General features: G+C 57.9%; 8 protein-coding genes across 8 annotated transcripts; 4 read left to right on the top strand and 4 right to left on the bottom strand.

The window, feature by feature from the left end:
• Window positions 1-635: 635 nt before the first annotated feature.
• On the bottom strand, window positions 636-4,276 carry MYCTH_2294485 (glycosyltransferase family 90 protein). The gene is made up of 5 exons (XM_003658523.1): window positions 3,994-4,276; window positions 3,852-3,907; window positions 3,665-3,769; window positions 3,407-3,561; window positions 636-3,342 (listed from the first exon to the last, which is right to left on the bottom strand). Exons 1-5 carry the CDS (start codon window positions 4,017-4,019, stop codon window positions 796-798), a joined length of 2,889 nt encoding a protein of 962 aa, XP_003658571.1. The 5' UTR covers window positions 4,020-4,276; the 3' UTR covers window positions 636-795.
• A 358-nt stretch (window positions 4,277-4,634) lies between these two features.
• Window positions 4,635-6,397, top strand: MYCTH_2294483 (uncharacterized protein). The gene is made up of 2 exons (XM_003658522.1): window positions 4,635-6,324; window positions 6,374-6,397. Exon 1 carries the CDS (start codon window positions 4,725-4,727, stop codon window positions 6,183-6,185), a length of 1,461 nt encoding a protein of 486 aa, XP_003658570.1. The 5' UTR covers window positions 4,635-4,724; the 3' UTR covers window positions 6,186-6,324; window positions 6,374-6,397.
• On the top strand, window positions 6,373-6,924 carry MYCTH_2294482 (uncharacterized protein). Its single transcript, XM_003658521.1, has one exon. It carries the CDS (start codon window positions 6,560-6,562, stop codon window positions 6,893-6,895), a length of 336 nt encoding a protein of 111 aa, XP_003658569.1. The 5' UTR covers window positions 6,373-6,559; the 3' UTR covers window positions 6,896-6,924.
• Window positions 6,925-10,716, bottom strand: MYCTH_2294478 (uncharacterized protein). Its single transcript, XM_003658520.1, has 2 exons — window positions 10,411-10,716; window positions 6,925-10,298 (listed from the first exon to the last, which is right to left on the bottom strand). Exons 1-2 carry the CDS (start codon window positions 10,411-10,413, stop codon window positions 6,954-6,956), a joined length of 3,348 nt encoding a protein of 1,115 aa, XP_003658568.1. The 5' UTR covers window positions 10,414-10,716; the 3' UTR covers window positions 6,925-6,953.
• A 3,021-nt stretch (window positions 10,717-13,737) lies between these two features.
• MYCTH_2294476 (uncharacterized protein) lies at window positions 13,738-17,080 on the top strand. The gene is made up of 6 exons (XM_003658519.1): window positions 13,738-14,033; window positions 14,515-14,750; window positions 14,830-15,084; window positions 15,165-15,574; window positions 15,654-16,472; window positions 16,566-17,080. Exons 2-6 carry the CDS (start codon window positions 14,650-14,652, stop codon window positions 16,640-16,642), a joined length of 1,662 nt encoding a protein of 553 aa, XP_003658567.1. The 5' UTR covers window positions 13,738-14,033; window positions 14,515-14,649; the 3' UTR covers window positions 16,643-17,080.
• Window positions 17,081-17,703: 623 nt separating this feature from the next.
• MYCTH_2294472 (uncharacterized protein) lies at window positions 17,704-19,943 on the bottom strand. Its single transcript, XM_003658518.1, has one exon. The coding sequence runs from the start codon at window positions 19,676-19,678 to the stop codon at window positions 17,903-17,905; it is 1,776 nt and encodes a 591-aa protein (XP_003658566.1). The 5' UTR covers window positions 19,679-19,943; the 3' UTR covers window positions 17,704-17,902.
• Window positions 19,944-20,288: 345 nt separating this feature from the next.
• Window positions 20,289-21,023, top strand: MYCTH_2294471 (uncharacterized protein). The gene has a single exon (XM_003658517.1). It carries the CDS (start codon window positions 20,430-20,432, stop codon window positions 20,994-20,996), a length of 567 nt encoding a protein of 188 aa, XP_003658565.1. The 5' UTR covers window positions 20,289-20,429; the 3' UTR covers window positions 20,997-21,023.
• A 224-nt stretch (window positions 21,024-21,247) lies between these two features.
• On the bottom strand, window positions 21,248-22,189 carry MYCTH_2313324 (uncharacterized protein). Its single transcript, XM_003658516.1, has 4 exons — window positions 22,009-22,189; window positions 21,847-21,930; window positions 21,721-21,782; window positions 21,248-21,667 (listed from the first exon to the last, which is right to left on the bottom strand). Exons 2-4 carry the CDS (start codon window positions 21,892-21,894, stop codon window positions 21,508-21,510), a joined length of 270 nt encoding a protein of 89 aa, XP_003658564.1. The 5' UTR covers window positions 21,895-21,930; window positions 22,009-22,189; the 3' UTR covers window positions 21,248-21,507.
• Between the last annotated feature and the right edge of the window lie 893 nt (window positions 22,190-23,082).

Genomic DNA, 23,082 nt, shown 5'->3' with positions numbered 1-23,082 from the left:
TCCATTTGGGTTCGGGTAGGATTTCCGGTGTAAGGCTGAGTTACAAACCATAAAAGGGGAAGGGAGGGAGGGCTACGTCATGCCAAGTTAAGAGAGAAAAAGGGAAAGGGAAAGAGGGTGGCCCGGGATTGGGGTTGGGCTGAAATGCGTCACGGAGAGGGAGGGACCAGGGTCGGGGAGATGAATTTTGCCTTGACCGGTTCGGCTACGGAGTAGGTGAGTGAGTGAGCGGAAGGGTTCTTTTTGTTCACTTGACAGCCTTGCGGATTGCTACTGCGTTCTTTGTACATACATACTACGACTGACTAGGTAACTTCGGTACTGTGCATACACCTAAATGTGTGTACGGAGTATACAGATTAGTACTGTACAAATCAATTCTTAACGAGTCTGTATGGTAAGCGAGGTCACCGGGGCGACGCCAACGTCAAACCCGAACCCTCGAGGTGCAACTGCAAGGAGCGCTCAATCGAGTCCCCTTCCCTCCCCCACCCCAAGATAGAACAATTCAGGATGGCGATGCTAAAGAACCAGGCTGCTGATACACGTGTAGAGAGCATGCAGGTCCAAATCAAGGCAGCGATGGGAATATGCGTAGCAGCCCATGTCTGCAAGGGACACTAGAAGCAACATGGGCCGGGTCGAGATTCAATAGGGGAACCCGGGGGTGAAGGGGGTATTATTATCAAGAACGCCGGCGCCCGATGTATTATTCTATATATGTATATATGTTACTACTTAGTACCAAGTTATCCAAGGGACGCCACCCGCCTCACTCAACTTCCACCCCATTCGTTAGGTCAACACGAAGCCGATCTCGTCCCTGTTGTCGTCAATCACGCGGCCCCACTCGAGCAGCAGGCGGAACAGGTAGACCTCCATGTCCTCCCTCCGGATCGCCTTCTCGGCCCAGCGCTTCCCCTGCTCGGCGATCCACTGGGCGTCCTCCTGCCGCGGATACATGAGCACCTCCCGGCCGTTCAGCGTGCGCCCGTCCCGCTTCAGCAGGCCAAAGAAGTAGGCCATGGTGCCGTGCAGCGCGTGGTACCGCACGTCGATGGGCACAAAGTGGATCCACGGCATCAGCCGCTCGCTGTACCACTCCCGGAAGATGGACGAGTAGAACGGGACGCTGTTCGACCGCAGCGTCCGCAGGAACTCGGGCGCGGGGCCGTCGTCCGTGTCGATGACCATGACGTACCTGTGCCGGAGGGGGTCGTCGGCGGGGGGGGCGTCGGTGTTGGTGTGAAACTCGGCGCCGATGGCCTTGCAGGACTCCTTGTTGTCACTGATTTTTTGCTTGTTTTTGTTATCCGTCTCGTCGTCACCGCTGTCCTTGCAGGCGGTGTAGCTGGAGAAGGCGACGTCCATGGGGAAGAGCTCGTTGATGTCCGCCGTCGGGACCTGCTCAAACATGAACCTGTCCTTGGTCGGGAGTAGTAGCCTGGTCGTCTCCGACCGTGACGGGTTGTTGAGCATGTGGACGAGCCGCTCTTGATGGCCACCGCGGGCGAGCTCGTGGCTGGTGTCGTGGCGGTCCACCTTTCCACGCCAAAACAGTCGCTTGTACTTTACCTTGAAGCCCTCGGTTCTCGGTTCGGGGGGCTCGCTGATCCGCCGCAGCGGGATGAGAATGTCACTGTAAACGTCCGTCTTTGCTCTGCTGAAGACGGGGAGCAACTCTTGGAGAGGTCGGAGCGGGGGCGGCGTCATGTGGAAGCCATGGAGGCGGAACAGGTCCGGCTGGTGGCAGATATCTTGGGATAGCGGCCAGTTGGTCAGGTATTGGCCCAGAGACTGCGGCCGGGCGCAAGATGTGCAGACGTCCCGGACGTCCCAGTGGGTGCCTGCCCGCCCCCTGCTTCCAGGCGGGCAGGCGAGGGCCGTCATCTCCCGGTAGGCCTCTACCGAGGTGGTGAAGCCGTCCGGGTTCGAAAGCTCCTGGCTTTCAGCCGCGGGTTGGGCGGCGGGAAGTTCGCCGAGCGGATTGGAGGCCCTTGGAAGAAGCTTGCTGACACCTTTCCGGGTTGCCGTCTTGCTGAGCCGCTGGACATCCTCCCACGGTGCGAGCACCCGTGGCCGCTCGTTCAGGTTGATGGCCAGCTCCATGTCGGGCAGATGTTCCGCAAAAGTGGTCACCAGCTCGACGAGATCTTCCATGACTGGCTTGTAAGGGCTCGAAGGGGGCAGATTATGCCGGGGCTTGCCGTTCTGTATCTGAAGAATAGCCATATCGGGTTCAGCGGCAGCACGGCGAACACCTTCTCTTATCTTGGACGGAGCCATGCCCCAGAATGGGAGGAGGTCTTTCTCAATTTGCGGGAAATGGTCGAGGACGACTGAGTTCCGGTCCTTAGCAAAACCGTACCAGACATCAAACTTTGCGGGAGGGTCTCGGCCATGATGACGGTCTTTGTATTCCTCGACGGCAACGCGCAACGAATCGCTGACCGCCGCATTGACCAGCCACCGGTCCGCCTCGGTCCGAGCATCGTACATGATCTTGGTTAGCGGGTGCTTCTCGGTGATTCGGAGTGCCTTAACGGGAGTGTAGATGGTGGCCACGATGGTGACGACGACGAGAAGGAGGACGATAAAAGCGCGGTGCAAAAAAGCGACGGACCGGATGTCGTTTGTGTATAGGAGAGATGAGAAGCCGACGCAGACGAGCATCAAGCCGGCATAGACGACCCCGGGCGCGACGTTCTCCCAGGTCCCCGTCAGAGCTGTCTTCCGCACTGCTTGCGTGAAGCCCAGGAGGAAGGTAAACAGTCCCACCAGAGACAGGGGGCTGCTTTCGGTGGCGAGAAGACTGGTTGATATGACGAAGATGGAGAAGGCGAGGCCGTCGACGACGACATCAAAGAGGTACAGCGAGTCAAGGCGTCGGAAGTCGGATCTCGTGGGAGTGCCGGGGAGGACGAGACGGGAGAACTGGTAGAGCAGGCCGGTGCCTACGGCGGCGAAAAGGAGGATCCCACTCAGGGTTCTCAGACGGCTCTTGGTGGTTCTTGTCCAAGCAAGGATACGCCAGGCCACAATAATGATAGCAGTGTCGAGCAGCAAGCCAACCCATTGGAGGAAGACGACAGAGGCGCTGGCGTCCTTGCTCGAACAAAAGAAGGTCGACCGGGGATCGTTGGACGATACGAGATACGTGCCCACGGTGAGCATAGTGACGGCAAGGGTCAGGGACGCTTTCGACTCGCAGAACCAGGAGCCAAGGGCCTCATAGACAGTCATGCCGAAATCGTGTGCCTCCCTGTCATCGTCACCGACACCAGACGGTGGCCCGAGGCCAGGGAGGAATTCGTATAAAAAGATTAAGAGAGGCAAAAAGGCCTGGTTGAGGTCAGAAGCCTGAACGGAAACAGCCAAGGCCAGCACGACCGGACGCGAGACTGACCTCGATTCCCTGCTTGGAGCATTGCAGGTCAAGCGACACTCGGTGGAAGATTTCCAAACGCAATATGACACAAAAAACGAGCGCAGGCAAGAAGTATCTCCGTGGTTTCTTTGGTAAGTTGCTGCGTCTCGCCCTCAGCGGCGCCCGCTCATCGTCTGAGGTGGTAAGAATTAGTACGTTGGCTTTTGTTTTAGAAGAAACGAAAGAAAGTTACAAACAAGATACAAGATACAAAAAGGTCTATATCAGAGTACTCACCGAACCTCCCATTTGTGCCGGGGAGACACACGGAGAAGAAGCTGGCTCCATACGACGATAATGCCCCGATGAGGAGGACAAGGAGGGACGAGGGCCGAGGTTGCTCTGTTATCTCACTCGAGGTCAGCAAATACCAAGCAAATGGCTGGACTTGAGACCCGCGGGAGGACGGGGGGATTCTGCTGACCGATGACCTGGTGGTACTCTATGCTATATGCGAGCCATGCAAAGGACGTGACGGCGCTAGGCGAGGGTCAGTCTTTGTTGTCATCGTGGGGTGTTGCATGCGTAATTGTTCAGGGGGTGTCTCGGTCTTGGGGTCTTTTTACCTTAGCGCCGTCAACTGGTTGGCCATCGGGTGCTGTACCGATGGATGAAACCCGCACGCTAAATTACCTGTAGTTACCTTGAAGGTTGGTATTTCGAGTGCTCCCGTCAACGTCGAATGCCGCGGGCGGGTTTACCCGGCTGCTGCCACGGTCGGGAATACATTAACTCAATAAAGAGGAATCGTTTGGAAAGCTAGTAGTCTGGGACGAGCTCCCGGTTGGATGTTTGATGGAGAAAGGGATCAAAATAACAAGATCGCCATTGCGGCGACTGGATGGAACAACTCCTTGTTGTTCAGGTCGCAGATCATTAGCGGGGGGCGGGAGCGAGATTTTAATTAGCACTTTGAGACTGCTGACTGGGAACCACTGCACCTAGCTAAAAGAGGTTATCAATTCCAAGTTTCCTACTCCGTACCGCGATACACTAAAGTAAATACATTCATGTATCCATCCTACAGGTGCTAGCCAGTTACGCAACTCCAAGGAAGGAAAGCACTGTATATGTCAAGTGCGGAAGGACCTAACATAGCGCTTCCTTGGGCAGGCCAGGCAACCAAGACCTGAACTGTTGGGCGGGTCTGTGGCTTACAGTGTCACGACGCGTTTTAACTATCGGTTTTAGCACTCGCGTCGGTCCACTTTATCTTAGCCATCTCTTCTTTACAATACACAACCTTTGCACATTCCACCCGAACTGCTCAAATGGGCCGGCCAGCAACACATCGGCAATGACGTCGCTCAGAACAGGCCCGGCCACTGCGGGCCTGCACCGCCTCTACATTCCCGCCGTGTGCGCGCTGATCGCCTTCCTCGGCTACTACTCGCAATACCTGTTCAACACCGACCCGGATCTGGCCCCGGGCCCGCTCACCCGCCGCGAGACCCTGACCTTCAACGGCCTCATTGCCTGCGTCTGGCTAACCTACTACCGCGCCTGCACCGTCGACCCGGGCCGATACCGCTTCCCGCGATCGGAACAGCAGCAACAACAACAACATCATCATCATCATCAACCTACCCCCGAGGCCGACCCCCGAGGCCCGCACCCTCTCCTCCGCCCGACCCGCTTCTGCAAGAAGTGCGATGCCCCCAAGCCCCTCCGCGCCCACCACTGCCGCCACTGCGGCCGCTGCATCCCCAAGATGGACCACCACTGCCCCTGGACGGGCACCTGCGTGTCGCTGCAGACGTTCCCCTACTTCTTGCGCTTCCAGCTCTACGCCAACGTCGCGCTGTGGTACCTGGGCGCGCTGCTCTGGCGCCGCGCCGCCGCCGTCTGGGCCGACCGCCGCCTGCCCGCCTACCTGGGCCCGTCGCTGGCCAGCCTGGCCGGCCTGACCGTCCTGACCCTCGCCGACGCCGCCACCGCCCTGCCCCTCGGCCTGCTCCTCGTCACCACCGTCCGCGGCTGGGTCTTCAACACCACCCTGATCGAGGACTGGGAGGTGGAGCGCCACGAGGCCCTCGTGTCGCGCATGGTGGCCGCCGCCTCCGACGGGGACACCGACCCCGCCTCCTCCTCCTCCTCCTCCTCCCTCTCCTTCTGGGCCGACGACGACGCCGCCGTGCGCGACGCCCTCGCCCGCGTCGAGTTCCCCTACGACCTGGGCGTGTTTGCCAACATGGCCCAGGCCATGGGCACCCGCAACGTGCTGAGGTGGTTCTTGCCCGTCTTTGGGGGCGGGCCCGTCGTCAACAACGAGACCCCCGGCAAGGGCGTCGGCTGGGAGTGGGAGGAGAACGGGTTCAACGACCTCCCCGGCCTGTGGCCGCCCCCCGATCCGGAAAAGATGAGGCAGGCGAGGCGCGGCCCCTGGCCGGGCGCGGCCGCCCACGACCAGGATCGGCGGGCCGAGGCCTGGGATGCGTATCAGACGCCGGAGGAGATCAAGGCGGCCTTTGCGAGACGGCAGCGGGAGGACCAGCTGAGGAGAGAGCGCGCCCGGGCGCTGCAGGCCGGACAGCGCTCCGGCATCATTGCCGAGCTGGAAGAGCTGGGCGGCGGGGTGGTTGGCCAGCCGTCGTGGACAAACGCCGAGGGCGACCGGCTGTGGGACTACGGCGTGGATGAGGAGGTCGAGGAGGACATCATGCCCTCGCGGGCAGACGACGAGAACGTGCCCCTGGCTGAGCTGATCCGCAGGCGCAAGGTCCGGACTCGGGAGGGTGGTGATGATGATGATGGCTGAAGCCCGCCTAAAACGCTACGCTATACCATGGTCCCAACATTTCAGATCGAAACATGACCAACAATAGGAACATAACCTACAACCAACACCGCACGCACACACCTACCTTTATCAGGTGTGTGTTTGGATCACACACAGAGTACGCAGCAGCAGTGCTTTTCGAATCAGCCGCACACTGACCGCACAAGTCTGCCTGCCTTTGATCAAACAAGCCACTCTTATCGCTTCCACGCACATATACGCATACATAATTGACCAAAGATCGCCGCCTTTTTTGTCATTCGGCCTGCTCCAAAAAGGCAAGCAAAAAAGAAAAAAAAACCGCTATCTAAAATCTAATCTACCAGTCGTCATCATCATCATCCTTCTTCGCCATGGCGTTCTTCCTCGCCAGCAGCGCGTCCGCCAGGCTCCCGGCCAGGCTCGGCGTAGGCGTGCTGCTCCTGCTGCTGTCCGAGCCGTTCATGCTCATGCCCGAGTCGCGCGCCTGCAGGCCGGCCGGTTTCCTGCCCGCCACCGGGCGCTTGGCCGGGGGCTGCGGCGCTGCCGGCTTGGCCCGCGCCGCCACCCCGTTCGCGGCGGCGGCCGCCGGCGGGGGCGGTGGTGGTCGCGGTGCCGGTGCCGGGGCCGGGGCCGGCTCTTGTTCCTCCACGTACGCGGCCGGAACCCAGGCTTGTCCGCTCGACGTCTTGGCGAGCCACCAGCCTTAGATACGAATTGTTCAGTCAGTATGGGGGGAAATTTCTAGATTATTCGACCGACTACTTTTTAAGATCTGAAGGGGAGAGAAAGACAAAGAAATGGCTTACCATTGTTTTCCTTCTGGACAATCTCGATTATCTGGCCCGCCTTGACGGACAGTTCATTGTCTCGCTGACCGGTGAAGTCGTAGAGAACCTTGGCCATGATCTTGGGCTTTGCAGGCGCAGCGGGGGGTGGAGGGGGAGGTGCGCGCACGGCCGATGAGTTGGACTTTTGGCGGGTGTGCGAGGGGATGCTGACGGAGACCGCCGGCTGGGGTTGCGGGACCGGCCTCGAGGTTGCCGTAGTGGTGGTGTTGCTGGTCGCGGCGGAAGCGGCCGACGGTCGGGGCTGGGGCGTTCGGTTGACAGGGTTCCTGGACGGTCTGCCGCCCGGCCCGCCGGGCTTGATCAACTTGCCCTTGGTGATCGGTCTCGGAGGGACCGGCTTGCCCTTTGGCGTCGGCCGGGAGACGGAGTTGGGCGGCTCGCCTTGCTGCGTGTGGACGGCGCCGCTCTTGTAGAAGTCCTGCGGGCCGGGCGCGTCCTTGAGGACCTTTACGATCTGCATCTTACCCGGCTTCTTAGCGTACTCAATCGTATCCCCAATCTTCAGATTGAACCCGCCCGGCATCACTCTCTTCATCTGCGTGAACAGCTCCGTCTTGAGGACGCAGTTGAGCAGCGGGTCGGCCTCCTGCTGCGACCCCACGCCCAGGGAGAACCAGTCGTCCCGGCACGTGGACGTGCCGATGAACTTGATGGCGCCCAGGGGGATCGCGCGCTCAGCCACGATCTGGACCTGGCCGTTCTGGCCCATGACCTGCGCGACGATGTAGAACTTGCTGTTGGTGACGATCAGGATCCTGGGGCTCGGCTTGCTGGAGCGGCCAAACTTGGCCTCGAGGATCTCGCCGCGGCAGGAGAAGACGGCCCTCTCGTTGGAGCCGAGATGGATGCCGTTCCGCACCTGGGCGCCCGGGCCGGTGGTCGCGTTGATGCCGAGGTAGTCGCCGAGGAAGCGCCGGGAGCCGAGGAGGCTCATCCTCCTGCGCTCCTTGCGGCCCTGCAGGATCTTGTGGCCCTCCTCGCGGAGCTGGAGGTACTCGGCGCCGGTGCGCTTCTTCCTCCAGAAGCGCTGGATGCGGGTGGCGGCCTCGGCCCGGTAGGCGAGGTAGGCCCGCCACATGCGCTGGATCCGCGTCGCCATGTTGTGCCAGTACCGGTCCCTCATGTGCTCGAGCGCGAACAGGGTCTCGGGCGACTTGATGAAGGCCTTGGTGACGCCGAGCTGCCACTCCTCCTGGGGAATGCTCGTGTCCTTGAGGATCTGCTTGACGGCGGCCTCGTAGGAGCCCTGCCAGGTGTACTCGCCCGCGTACGAGGTCGCGGGGGACAGCAGGAAGAAGCGGTCGACGAACTTCTCGAACGACTGGCGGTAGGCGAAGCCGGCGCGCCTGATCCGCACGTTCTCCTGGAGACCCAGGTACTTGATCTGGTGGAGCACGTTGGCCACGTTGTACTCGTGCGGCGACTTGTTCTCGTTGGGCTTGATGGTCCGGATGTAGGAAGGCTGGCACTTCATGAGCGTGTCCACGAGCGCGTTGGCCGACGCCTTGATCCTGTCGCCCGCCGAGGGGGGCTGCTTCCGGTTATCTTGGTCCACGTGGACGGGGAAGATGGTGTGGAGGAACTTGTTCTGGCTGCCCTGGACCAGGTTGAGGAGCCCCTTGAGGAGCTGGTCCTTGTTCTTGTCCGTGATGCCGTCGACCGTGTACGTGACGTCGCCGGCGTAGTGCTTGACGATGAAGCTCCCCTGCCGAGGGGTGAGGTGGGGGTTCGACATGCTGTTGATGCTCTGCATGAAGGTGCGGTCGCAGGCGGCGGGATCCGCGTGGGCGGTCTTGGTGGCATCCTTCATGGCCGAGAAGATGCCCGGCGGCCGGACGGACTCGATCAGGTCGCACACAATCTTGTTGTCGAAGTAGGAGATGGGGGTCCACTTGATCTGCTCCCGGGCGTATTCTTCCTGCTCGGCCTTCAGGGTCAGCTGGATGAAGATCTGCTGGAGCTTCTCGTTCACGTAGTTGATGCAGAGCTGCTCGAAGCTGTTCTTCTCGAAGATCTCGAAGCCGTAGATGTCGAGAATGCCAATCGTGTTGGAGGTGGCCTGCCGCGCCCTTAGGGACTGGTTGAGCCGCTCCACGATCCAGTCGAACAGGTGGTAGTAGATGGCCATGGCCAGGGCGTCCCTGGTCGCCGTCGCCTGGGCCACGTTCGCGGGGGACTCGATCACCTCGCCGCTCCTCGGCGTGAGGACGCGGATCGTGATGGCGTGGACGAGGCTGGCCGGGTCGACCTCGAGCAGATAGGCGAGGAAGTCCACGACCGACTGGTCCGACACGGCCGCATATCCGCTGTCATCCTCGCGGAACACCAGGTTGCCGGTCCAGAGGATGGCGGCCAACATGCGGAAGATGCTGTCCTGCTCGGCTTGCGTAAGGCCGATGATCTTCATGGCGTTGAGCGTGTCTTGGAACTCGGCCAGGTCGTCGATCCCGTCGACGTTGAAGCACTTGGACTTGCTGGTGTAGAGATACGTCTCGGGCTTCTGGACCCCGAAGATCTCTCGGTAATGCTGCGACGCGCCCTTCGTGAACTGATAGAAGATGTGGAAGTTGCGCTCGTTGGTGACCTGGCCAACCACGCGCGACTTCTCGAGCAGGTAGTTGGTGATGTCGGCACCGACGGGCTCGCCCTGGGCGTTGAAGTGGATCTGCAGATACTTGCCGAAGCGCGACGAGTTGTTGTTCCGCAGCGTCTTTGCGTTGCCGAACGACTCGAGCAAGGGGTTGGTCGCCAGCACCATGTCCTTGATCTGCTGGATGTCGCCCGTGTCGCCGCCGCCCGAGACGTTGGCGATGTACTGCATGATGCGCTTTGCCGCCTCGGTCTTGCCGGCACCGGACTCGCCCGAGATGATGACGCACTGGTTGTCTTTGTACGCCTTCATGTTGTAGTAGGCGGACTCGGCGATGGCGAAGACGTGCGGGGGCATCTCGAGCCGGTTCTTCCCCCGGTAGCTCTGGAGGACCTGGTCGGTGTAGATGCCGAGGTCGCGAAAGGGGTTGACCGAGACCAGTACATGGCCAATGTATGTGTAGATTTCGCCGCCCTCGAACCGCTTCTTCAGGTTCTCGTTGATGGCGTCGTTGGACACGGTCCGTAGTAGCGTCAGGTCGGACACGCCGATCTCCTTCTTCTTTGTCGTGTCGAAAGTGGCCTTCTTGGGCTTGCTCGGCGCGGCCTGGCCGCCGCCGCCAGCAGCGCGTTCGGCCCGGGCGGCCTTGTCTTTTGCGCGTCGAGTGATACCCTGCGATCCGGGGGCGCTGTCAGCGACGTTCCGCCCTGGAACCCGCGGTCAAGAAAGAGCGCGTGCCCATGAGCGGCAGATGCGCCCGTGTCCGAGAGAGAGGGTTGCTCACCATGGTGGGCGTGTCATGCGCGTGCTGCTCGAAGCGACCGCAATTGGATTAATTTACACCGGGAGATTAGGTTGGTTTCCGGTCGCGGGTTGTGGCTTTGTGCGGGGAGGGGAAGGGATGGGCTGCGTTGAACAGCACGGTTCTTGGTCGGCGATCCGGTGACGGCGCTATGGTCGATGGTTGTCTTTGGCATCTAAAGAAAACGTGCCTGGGTGTAGCAGGATGGATCCCGCACTCAGATCCCCCGAACTTGCTCCGTGGGGCCAACGGTGCCTGATGTCTCCCTAGTTCAACTACTAACTTTACACAGGTTACTTTGGCAGAATGGAGCCCCCCCTTCTGCGCAGTGACGAAAGGCGGCCCAAAAGTTGGTGGGGCACCCGACTGCGGGCCACACTGGCTCGAACCTCCAGAGAGCCCGAGGGACCCGACCAATCAACGCAATTATTCACGATCAGATAGCACGCGTTTCCCTGTCGCCCCATTCACTCAGCCACAACCGTTCGAACCGCCCTCAGCCGCCATGCCCAGGGCCACGCAAGCTGCAGAGTCATTCAACCAGCCACAGTAGGCTTTCAAACCGATGGGCAGATGTGGCGACAATTGCACTACATCCATCAGAACTCCAAGGAAGACAATTTCGAGGCACAAGGTACGGGTCTGTCTTGAATACATTGCAGGGCCCCGCAATGACAGCCACTTCCCTGAACGCTTGAGGGGATCACAATAGAAAGATACTGGAGGTATCTGTGCTTATAATACGGAATACTCTCTGTACGGGCAGTACCTCACTGCCTGTCGGGGGCGAGGACTTGGGCTCGGAACGACTGTATACTGTACTGCAGCAGGCACCTTTTCTGGCGATGGATACACTGTGAGACTTGCGGAAATCATCGACTCTCGGCGAATCGTACCAGAAACCGAAGCCAAGGTTCAAAAGAGCCATCACCGGGCAAAGCCACCTGCGCACAACTCGGTACAGAGGTACGCCAATAGGGAAGAAGAGCAGGTCTTCGAAGAAGGGGAGGAATCTTCGACGAATTTATAACGAGCTCCAAGGCAGAATCCCCGGTGGCTTGCGTGTTTGAGAAAGGCGCAAAAGTGGCATGATTCCCCACGTGCGGCTGGCCCCGGATCGTCGACCTCTGGGGGTAGGACGAGGATGCTGTGCAGATGCATCCCCTCAAGTGGGTGCAGTCTCTGGCATGGTGCAAACAACCTTATTTTTTTTTTTCCTTGGCCATGTTCTCTCTTCGGACGATCGGTCTGACAGTCATTCCTCGATTTTCCCATTTCGTCCCTGTATTTGACCGTCAGACAATCTCGTGATTCGCCGAGTTTCGGACTCGGCGTTTGGGGGCGCCGCCCCAGCCAAAGCAGTCAGACTCGCCTTCACTTTGTGTCTCAGCTCCCCATAAATGGATGCATCTATCTATGCGAAGTACGGACGTACAGCAAGTAGAGAACCGTAGGCTAACTAGGCCAACCTCCAATTTCAACCTTACCGCCAACTTCATACTCTCGATTTGGGAGCCATCGAACATCTGCTACTCCGATGCCGTCTTAGCCGTCCATGTCCCCGAGCCCACTCTGTGACATGGTTGTCCAGGGATGTATGGGTTTCATGAACCATCCAGGGGCCCCGCATGTGGTCATTGACACGGTGGTGGGAGTCTATATGACAAGTAGGCAGCTCGGATGGGTTTTTTTTTCCCTTTGACAGCTGTCTTTGATCGTTTTGCATGAGAGTCTTGCCGAGTTGGCCGACCATATTTAGGCTGAAAACCCCTGAGGCTTGTGATGCGCGCTGTGGAGGTTTGCGTTCCAGGCGTTCTTTTCGGCGATTTCTACTACCTAGCCTTAACAACTTTCCAACGGGAATCCCACCTACGATGTATTGGAAGGAGTAATACTGCATTGCGCTTCCACTCAAATTTCGCATCGCAACAGATGCTCGTTTCGAGGCATCGTGGCCTATTAAAAGGTATCCGGAGCACGAAGGGACCAACTAGTGTCCCGAGGAGGGGGGATTCGGTTTGGATATAGGGCAGGTATGCACCTCGTGGCTCGACCTCACCCGCTTCATCCTCATGTGCTCTACTCTGGTGAGAAGTTTTCCAGTCCTGGGCCCGTGGCCGCGGGCGCAACGGCACCGATGTTTCCCAGCTTTCCGCATATGTATGTACTTTAGTGTAGAACGCGAGTAAACCCACAGAGTGGAGGCCGGTGAGAGATTGGGTGAGGGGCGCGACCGGGGAGAAAAGTTTGGCTGGCACCTTCTGCCACAATACTCTACGCAGTAATCTGTATTTTGTAGGCCCCCTCTAGATACTTAGAGTTCTGCTGCGTAGCCGTGGTGAGAGGAGTCACAGTGAGTGCAGCAATAAGGCACAATGGATGTTGATGTGGAGATGCAGCTTGCCGAAGCATGGCCGTAAAAGTGCAGCCGGGGCCGTGATAAAATACACGCTAATCTGCATCAGCCTCCATGCCTCTACTTCATACTAATACTAGTAGTGTGCACTACGGATTAGTAATCTTGGGTTCTCGCAGCACTCAACTACTTATTGGTTTGCGTCTTCATCCTTCCCTTAACACCATGTCCAAAAGCGCCTAGCGCTCTGTGGGGCGTTTCCCCTGTAACACCTCCAATGGCTGGGACCCTGGCGTTTAAGCGCCGGGGGGTCTTGGCTTCTCTTGGCTGCCGAGAGGCATGTGCCTGCCTGGCTATTCTTAGCGAGCACTCGGTTGCGGCCGCCGCCTCGATAGCAACCACCTCGACCTTTTAAACACTTTCACAATCGCATCGTGTTGATGCAATGTGGGACATGGCAGGTTTAATAAAATTATAGAGCCCCCCCCCTTCCCCGTGTTTTCTTTTCCCCCAAACTCGACCTTGCTCTCGATTCCAAGCGCGCATAGCAATCCGCCGCTTTTACACTACGATATTTTAAACTTATTTTATTCCCCGGTCGGCTCTCGGGAGCGCCCAATTCCTCTGCGGACCCCTGTCCAGACGAAACGTCAAGGTCACCTCCAGCAACCCCTCGGTCCAAGCGTCTCTAACAATTGTCGTCTCAACTGCCCTACACCACGCGACTCAAGTTCCCTGTTGTCTGATAGCGCGCTCTCAGGCCCCAGAAACTTGACACACGACTTCCCCGTGCCGAAACCTCCTCCAGCGTTTGATCTTCTAGCATACTTGCACCTCCTCGACACCCCCGTCACCCCATCATCAGCACACTCGCCCTGTCATTGCTCGTCTTAGCTCATCCCTGTCGGCCCACTGCCATAATCGGCTGCTGCGGGAAAGGGTACTTTTGTGCTGCACGATAGGGGGAGCAAAAAGAACATCCGGGGCAGACGAGTCGGTTCGAGCTTGGTGATCGATTTTGGGATCTCGTCAGGGTGGAAGTCTCGAGGATCCCCGTCCCTATCACAGTACGGCGTGATATTTTTCGCTTGCCAGGGCCGAGCCGAACTGCAACACCCCAGGCGAAAGTGGAACAGAGGAGAAGCACGGCCCTGCGCGCGCGCTCTTGGGTATCCGGGACTTTCTCCCTCCCGTCCCTGGTCCCCTGTCGGCTCGTATGCGTCCGTGTGCTCCGTTCCGGTGGGAAAGAGTACGGACTACTGTTACATCATCTGGTTTCTGGTCTCTCGGCGCCCGTTTGGGCCGGTCTCTTATGACCAGCCTTTTCGCCGCACATACCTCCTCTCAGCCTCCCCTTCTTCTTCTGCCTTCCTCTTGTTCCTCCCCAAACTTTGGCGAGGCAAAGACTCGAGACCTTTTCCGCGGGTGCCTTTCGTCGCCGTCCTTCCTTTCTTCAGCTGCTGGCTCAGACCACTCTTTTGCTCCATTTCTTTATTTTATTTTTCTGTTTATCTTTTTTCTTTCCCCTTTATTATTCTCTTTTCCAGTTCTTTGCAGGCTGGTAGCCTCCATCCCCGCCGTTCGTGATATTCCTGTCGTCGGTTTCGTCTTGTTTGGTTTCCCGCGACAGAGGACTGGGACTGCGACTTGCTTTAAATATCGAGAGCGGCGAGATAGCTAATCGGTGGAACAATCGGAATTGGGCCGGAGTCCTTCCTACCGCGTCTCAGCACCGATTCCAATCACTACCACTAGCCCGAGCTGGAAACGAGTCGATATCACCCTAGTCGCAGGACGACAACGATACATCCGAGTAATAGAGTAGAGGGGATTACAGGGGATTAGAGGGGGGAGTGGTCGACAAGATGCCGCTTCTCACGCTGCTGAAGAAGCAGCTGACGAAAACCAAGCTCACCTTTCACTTCCTTTTCTGGTCGCTTCACTGGGGCCTCTTCGCCTATGGATGGTAGGCATCTCAATCGTGGGGTGGTCGTGCGGTCATGGCGGGAAGAGCTGGCGAGCGGCGGCTGACAGCTGTTGTGCAGGTACAAACAAGCGAACGATGCGCGCCTGGCCGGCCTCAACACGCTTCAGTACTCGGTGTGGATATCGCGAGGTGCCGGCTTGGTCCTGAGCGTCGACGGGATGCTCATCCTGCTCCCGGTCTGCAGAACCATTATGCGCTTTGTCCGGCCAAAGATCCGGTTCCTCCCGCTTGACGAGAACATCTGGATGCACCGGCAGCTCGCCTACGCCATGTTGCTGTTCACCATCATCCACACAGCAGGGCATTATGTGAAGTAAGTGGCGTTTGCGGGGCGGGAGATAGAAGGAGAAGGGGCTTGTTTGCTAACTGGGGGGGGGGGGGGGGGGTTTTCAGCTTCTACAACGTCGAGAAGACCCAGATCCGGCCAGTGACAGCGGTGCAGATCCATTACGTACAGCCCGGCGGCATCACCGGCCATGTCATGCTCTTCTGCATGCTTCTGATGTACACGTCGGCGCACCACCGCATCAGACAGCAATCTTTCGAGACCTTTTGGTACCTGCACCACCTCTTCATTCCCTTCTTCCTCGCCCTCTACACCCACACCGTCGGCTGCTTCGTCCGAGACACAGCCGAACCCATTTCCCCGTTTGCTGGCGAAGAGTACTGGAAGCATTGCATTGGTTACCTGGGCTGGAGATGGGAGCTCTGGACCGGCGGCTTCTACCTCCTCGAGCGGCTGTATCGCGAGATCCGTGCCGTGCGCGAGACCAAGATTACCCGTGTCATCAGGCATCCCTATGGTAAGCTGGCACTCCTGGATCAAACGAGGTATTACGGATTTTTTTTTTTTACTGATTGTTTTTTTCCTCACCTCCCCAGACGTGGTCGAGATCCAGTTCAGCAAGCCGTCGTTCAAGTACAAGGCCGGCCAGTGGCTGTTCCTCCAGGTACCCGAAATCTCCAAGTACCAGTGGCATCCGTTCACCATCACGTCCTGCCCGTACGACCCTTACGTCTCGGTTCACATCCGCCAGGTCGGCGACTTCACCAAGGCGCTGGGTGACAGAGTGGGTGCCGGTGCCGCGCAGAGCAAGCTCTACGAGGGCGTCGACCCGATGGGCATGTACGAAGTGGCGCTTCAGAACGGCCAGCAAATGCCGCTCCTTCGCATCGACGGCCCATACGGTGCTCCGGCCGAGGACGTGTTCGAGAACGAAATCGCGGTCCTGGTCGGAACCGGTATCGGCGTCACTCCGTGGGCCTCCATCCTGAAGAACATCTGGCACCTGCGCAACGGGCCGAACCCGCCGACGCGGCTGCGCCGTGTCGAGTTCATCTGGGTGTGCAAGGACACGACCTCGTTCGAGTGGTTCCAGACCCTGCTCTCTTCCCTGGAGCGGCAGTCGGACGAAGCCGCCCGCGTGCCCGGTTCGGGCGGGATCGAGTTCCTCAAGATCCACACCTACCTGACGCAGAAGCTCGACATGGACACGACGCAAAACATCGTCCTGAACAGCGTCGGTGCCGATCTGGACCCGCTCACCGAGCTCAAGGCCCGGACCAACTTTGGCCGCCCCAACTTCAACAAGCTCTTCACCAGCATGCGCGACGGCATCCTCAACCGGACCTATCTCAACGGGCTCGAGGGCAACATGAGGACGACCGTGGGAGTCTACTTCTGCGGTCCCTCGGCAGCCGGTAGGTTTTTACTTCCCCCTCCCCCCCGTTGGCTTGTAACTTTGGAGAGGAGGAAGGAGAAGAACGTTAGGTGCTGACCAACCGTACACACAGCCCGCGACATCAAGAAGGCTGCCAAGGCGGCCACCGTCCGCGAAGTCCGCTTCCGCTTCTGGAAGGAACATTTCTAATCGTACATATCCCGGTAATCATGGTGCAATCCCTCTTCGGCTGCTTTCCGGCCCGTTACGTTACCCGCGCGCGGGAGGGCCAGGAAGGAAGCGGATCTAACCGGTCGGTGGTCGAACGTGACGTTGACTTTGCAACCGGACACACTCGGTCATGCTGGGCGAGTGCAGTGGGGGCCGGGTCATCTTGATGAATTGACTCCGTACGGAGGAGTTATTTACCATCTAAGAAGGGACCTGTTCACGGGACGGGCAGATGTGGAGGACTGAGTTGGGTTGACAACAAGCGAGGACGGTTGGGAAAGGGGCGGTGCGAGGTGGCTTCATTTTCGTTCGTCCTGACATCTTTGGATACTATACCACGGAGTATATACCTCTCTGCTAACGTATATCATATATGCATTTTTCTTTCTTTATTCTAAAGCGAGCGGAACACTGCGCATTCTCCTCCCCTCCCCCCCCCCCTTTTTTTTTTTTTCTTTGGTAGGTGAACAGTAATCTAGCGCGATTTGGGTGGGTGTTGTAGACGGAGGCCGGGATATCCATCAGGGCGAACAATTTACCGAAGCTTCTCCAGGTAGCGAGGAGGGCATCCGAGAACCAACCGTCCCCAGGTTTTTCGATCGCGGAGTTAGATCGTACCATAGCGCTCCCCGTCGGATCTGTCGTGTGGGACGTTCCCCGCGGTTTGGGGCGAGCTGAAACCCTGGCCTGACGGTGTGCTCATAGCTAACGATAGGTTAAATACAGTAAGCTTTTATTTCTGTTGTGACGGCGGGGGGCGAGGAAGCTTTCGGGGGCCCTTCCCGGATGATGGGGCCGGCGGTTTGGTGACACTTGAGGCGGTTCGTGTCGCAGGTGGGATGGGGAATCGTCCCACTTCTCATCTGTGCCCCGGAGATGAACGCTTTGCAAGGCACTGGAGGGGGAGCGGGCGCTTAGGGGTCGAAGGATGTAAGAAAGACACTTGGGAAGATCGGGCTTTTGTTCATTGCCCTGAACCTATCGGAATCTGAATCTACGTGGGATCAGCAGACTATAGCATCATGTTGGGTTTTCCATGGCCAGGAGACGGGAGGGAAGAAGAAGAAGTTGGAGGTAGTAGGTCCTGCTCATCGATTTGTCGAATTGCTGCGCGGAGTTGGAATCACGGATCACAATCAATAAGAAGGTTGTCTCATTGTCGTACATTACGTATCCATTTGGAGTCACTGGAACGCCCGCTTCATAGTTCTCGAGCAACCGAGCAGCCCTCTGTTGCTGCTAACTCTCCGGATCCTCGTCTAGGCCATCCTCTTCTGCCTCGTAGTCTTCCGACTCGGAACCCCGGGAGTCGTCGGCTTGATCGGACGACACACTCGGTGTCTCCGGGCGGAGATCGTTCAGGCCCCCGTCGGGATCCGCCTCGACCAGGACTTGCGAAGATTCCCCCTCGTTCTCACCGAGTTCTCCTTGCTGCTCCTCTTCTTCTTCGTTTTCTTCTTCTTCGTGGTCCGACGGCGCCTTCACGTCGTCGGCAAACACCACCGTCTTGGTGGTTGCGGGCGACGACTTGACTTGGGGCTCCTCCAGCACGTCTCCGTTCCAGGGTTTGCACTCCTTGATCAGCTCGCCGCACCGCAGGCAGGGCCAGCCTTCGCCTTCCTCCCGCTCGATCCTCGTGGCCAGGCAGACGAAGCAGTAGGTGCACCCGCACGGGATGGCCTCGTACGGGTTCGTGATATCGGTCTGGGCCGACCCGACGACGCCGCCCGACGCGGCGGCCAGGAGCTCGGTCTCGCTCGACGCCGAGTTCTGGTCCCGGTAGCAGATGGCGCACGTGCGCTCGGGCAGGAACGAGTACTCGCCCTTCTTGTCGCCGGCGCCGCCGTCGGCGTCGGCCGTCATGATCTTCTTGGTCCTGCGCCAGGTGCGCGCCAGCCACCGCCTCCAGCGGTTGATGCCCACCAGGGGCAGCACGAAGAGCAGGAACTCGGTGAAGGCGTGCCAGACGAGCTGCCGGTTGAGGTACTCGAACGAGACCTCGCGGCTGACCTGGCTGGTGGGCGGGGCCAGGCGCATGCGCAGCAGCCGATCGAGGAGGGTCCTGTACCTCCCGTGCAGCAGGAAGACGAGGAAGGAGACGAGGGCGGCGGAGGCGTGCAGGGTGGACAGGGCCGAGGTCCACCGGGCCAGCCGCTTCACCCTCGGGCTCGGGCCCTCGAAGCCGTCGTCCTGCTCGAGCAGCCAGTCCTCCCACTTGGCCCACAGGTACCTCCCGCCGACCGTCACCAGGCCGTACAGGGCCTTCTGCCAGCGGCTGGGCGGCGCCAGGGCCGGGCCGTCCCGGCGCGCGTCCGTGTACTTGAGATTCTGCAACGCCGCCCCGTAGGTCGCGTCGTGGTCCCACACGGTCAGCTTGAACAGCACCGCGCGCAGCGCGAGCGAGATCTCGGCCTCCCAGTCCTGCGCGACCCCCGAGCCGACCCCGCCTCCACCTCCGCCGCCTCCACCTCCGCCGCCGCCGCCGACGTACCGCAGCGCTTCCCGCACCTGACCCCGCAGCAGCTCGACCAGCTCCTCGTCCAGCAGCTCGGCGTCGACCTGGCCGACGCGGAAGGCGGGGCGGGTGCCCTCGCGGCTGGTCAATGTGTCCCAAAGGGAGAGAGTAGAGGTGCCGAGGCGGCGGAGGAGCGGCGACTGGGAGGCGGCGATGCGCGCGCGCAGCCGGGAGGCGGACTGCTGGGTCGCCTGGCGAGCGGCGGCGGCGGCCTCGCGGGCCTCGCGGCGGGCGGCGATGCGCTGTTGGGCTTGGAAGAAGGCATTGTTGGTGTTATTATTGGTATCAATGTTTGTGCTTCTTGTGCTGTTGTTGCCGTTGTTGCTGCTGCTGGCTATTGGTGGGGAGGGGGTTGCCGTGGGAGTCGGAGCGGGAGTGGAAATGGGATTGGGATTCGGATTGGGATTGGGAGGAGTCGGGTTAGGATTACGAGTCGAATTGGGAATCGAAGTGGGAGCGGCGCCTTTAGCGGCGGTGGGTTTGGGGTCCGAGTCGCTCATCGCATCGGGGTGTTGATCTGTCTGGAGGCTGACAGCACTTGTCTTTTCTCCTCGAGCTTGAGGGGCATTGTTGCCGGGAGTTGTCTGTCGACAACCGGAGCCGGTTGATGAATCCAAGCGATGGAGCCGGCGTGCGAAGTAGAAGCCGAGGTTGCTAGCAGTTGAAAGCCGGCCCGCTGGCTTGGCAGCCTGGGGTGCAAGGGCCCCTTGTAACTCTCAATGTCAAGCACGGATTAAAGTACGTACCTCACGCCCGGATCGGTTATGGTACTCGGTTCTTGTAGGGGAGTAATCCGTAGTTAGTGTTCAGTGTATCATGCCTACCTCTCTGCTAATTCAAGCTGTTAGCACGATAGCTCTTGAATTCTCAGGCAGTGCTTAATGGGACCCCAAATCAATTACTTAAGAGGATCTCGATTTTAAATCTCTACTCACTTCGTAACTTTCACGAAAACGAGGTGCGCGACTAACTTAAAGGGAGCAAGGGAGCTCGCCGTCTCTCTCCATGACAAATAGCCACGTCATTCACCGTATTCTATATTCGAGCAGTATTTCTGGATCGTGCACGCATTGCTTGGGTCAATTCTTCTAATTCCTCTTCAAGGCCACTTGGCTCCTCAGCACGAATCTAACCAAGCTCTAAAGAACAAGAGGGAAAAAAGAAACGAATTGAAAAATAAAAATAAAAAGAAGGAACGCACGAGAGGAGAGAAGAAGGGAAAAAAAGGAAGAAGAAAAATAATTTAAAAAAATGGCCAACACTCAAGACACGGCCCCGTGCCGCCTGGCCCAGGCGACCGCCCTGCTCCTGGGCACGCTGAGCGCGGGCGCCAACCTGACCCTGTCGGCCTTCCTGGTGCCGCGCCTGCTCGAGTCCCCGACGCCGCTGATGCTGCGGCAGTGGGTGCGCACCTACCGCCGGGGCGCCGCCACCGTGCCCTTCGCCGCGGGCCTCGCCGCCGCCGCCTACACGTACCTCTACTACTACCTCGGCACCCGCGGCGGCGGCGCTGCTAGTGCCTCGGCGCTCCTCCGCGCCCGCGCCTACCTCGCCGCCGGCGCGCTCACCATCGGCATCGTCCCCTACACCCTCGCCGTCATGGCCGGGACGAACTCGGAGCTCAAGAGGATGGAGCGAGCGGTGGGCGAGGTTGCTGGCGCCGACGCCGCCGAGGTTCCTGCCGGCGAGGAGGAGGAGGTGGTGGTTGTCGAGGAGGAGAGCGCGAAGAGGCTGGTGGACTGGTGGGGGGTGCTGAACCTGGGACGGGGGGTTCTGCTGCTCGCGGGCTCGATTTGCGGGTTGGCTGCGACGCTTTGAGGAGGAAGGGGAGAAAGCGGGGGAGAAGGGAATTCCGTGGGGAGGGCTGAAATTTCAGGGGAGGGAGCTGATGGTGAGAGATGGAATCACTGCGAAGGAGAGATGAGTGAAAGACGTGGCCCCCTGGTCCCCTGGTCCCTTGGTTTGGTGGTGGGCAGGTGGGCGCGCTCTGGAGAGAAGACCCGGTGGAACGTTTGCCCAGATTGCATGCATGCATCCCGCACAGCGAACACGATGGTGCACGGAGGAGTCAACGAGAATACTTTGTACGATCAGTTAGTTCCGTTGCTGCAGGCAGAGAGAGAGACTCCACTGAAGAATCCAGGCTGTCGCTTCCCCCCTCCACCTCCTCCGCCTCGAGTGCGCTGGCTCAATTGTAATGCGCTCGTCGCTGTCCGTCGAGTGCCCTCCGGCTTCCCTGCACTCATTGCACCAGCTGGGATCTCCGAGACACCCTACGTCCAACGTGGCCTACTACGGATAGTGGTGGTTTAGTTGACTACAGAGTACGTTACTTGCTTCTGCCGCTGCCCGAGTCGTTCGACGAGGGACCCGAGACGAAGCCGGTCGAGTACACCTTGTAGCCAGACGGCGAAGTGTACGTGGAGCCGCCCTTGCCGTCGGAATAGTAGGTTGAGCCGTCCGGATTGGCGTAGTAGTAGCTCCCGTCCCTGCTAGAGTTCAGCACGCGGTTTCTCCCTCCCTCCGGACAGATGCGCCTTACTGGTTCGAGTAGTGATACGAGTTCGACCCGTTGCCATAATCACGGGAACACCAGTGGTTGCCCTGGCGCAGCGTCGGTCAGAGAATTTCGGGGGGCCAGGTCATCGGAACGCTTGTTGTCGCTCACCTGGCTATTGACACCAGAGCCCTTGTAGGTGAATCCCCTATCGGACATCTTGATACTTTGTCGTTGCGGTCGAATTGGCGGTTTCTGGCGTTGAATGAATCGTTGGGAATTTGTTAGTGACAAGATAAGAGATGTTTTGCGGAAAGAGCGGAGGCTACCCACGAAGTCTGGGAAAAGGGGCGGTCAAATAAATCTCCACTGAGGTCGACGATGCCAGGGCTTTTGTCCGAAAAAAACGGTGGCGCTAGGTAGCGACGATCCCTTATTTGGGAAACAACTGGTGGGCGATCAGATGGTTGATTTTGTAATGTGCTAGCCTTATGGCATCTGCAGATAAGCGTACAATGTTTTATTCGACTACCTTAGGGAGGAAAAAGAGGAAAAATACAAGAGTTATACGGAGGAGTGCCTTTTAACTAATATATACGTATATGACCTAGGTAGGGCCCGGTTAGGCTCCGGGTCGGGCGCTAACCAGGCCTTGGCCACGTATCTACCGGACAAGTTACGAACGAGTAACGAACGCTCTACGGACCTATAGGGCGGGGTAGGTAGGGTAGGGTAGGTCTGTTCTATACCTAGGTAAAGCCTAGGTATTATCTAGCCTAGGTATAGCCTAGGCTTATAATATACCTCCTTTCTTTTTTTATAGTTACTAGGCTAACCTACCTTATAATATATTATATATATTAGATATATAAGTAGGTTTTATACCTTCCTTTCTTTATTATTATAATAATATAACCTATATATATAATAGTATATTATATATAAATAGATAACTATTTAAGTTTAGATGAAACCTATACCTCTTTCCCTTTATTATTAGACTAATATAACTTATATATATAGTAGTAAGTTATATATATAATAAGGAATTTGCCTAGGTCCTATATACTCCTTTATTACCTTCCTCTAATACTTATAAATATTCCCTTTACTTCCTTCCCTCTTTTAATTTCTCTCTTATAACTAACTCTCTTCCTCCTTTATATCCTCTAACTATCCTTACCTCTTATAACTATACTTATTACCTATACCCCTATTATACCCTTAAGTTTTTTTTAATTAGTATCTATTTAATATATTAATAGCTACTAGTTTACTTAGTAATAGTAATAATAGTTATTACCTTAATAATAATAAGAATAAAGATTACTATATAAGTTTTCTCTTATCTATATTGATTTTTAGCTATTATATATATATATATAGGGTATAGACTAACTCTTTATT

The sequence above is a fragment of the Thermothelomyces thermophilus genome, chromosome 1 (genome assembly GCF_000226095.1).
Source record: "Thermothelomyces thermophilus ATCC 42464 chromosome 1, complete sequence".
Classification (NCBI taxonomy): domain Eukaryota; kingdom Fungi; phylum Ascomycota; class Sordariomycetes; order Sordariales; family Chaetomiaceae; genus Thermothelomyces; species Thermothelomyces thermophilus.
The sequence above is the reverse complement of the archived record's forward strand: the minus strand, read 5'-3'. Positions and strand labels throughout refer to the sequence as shown.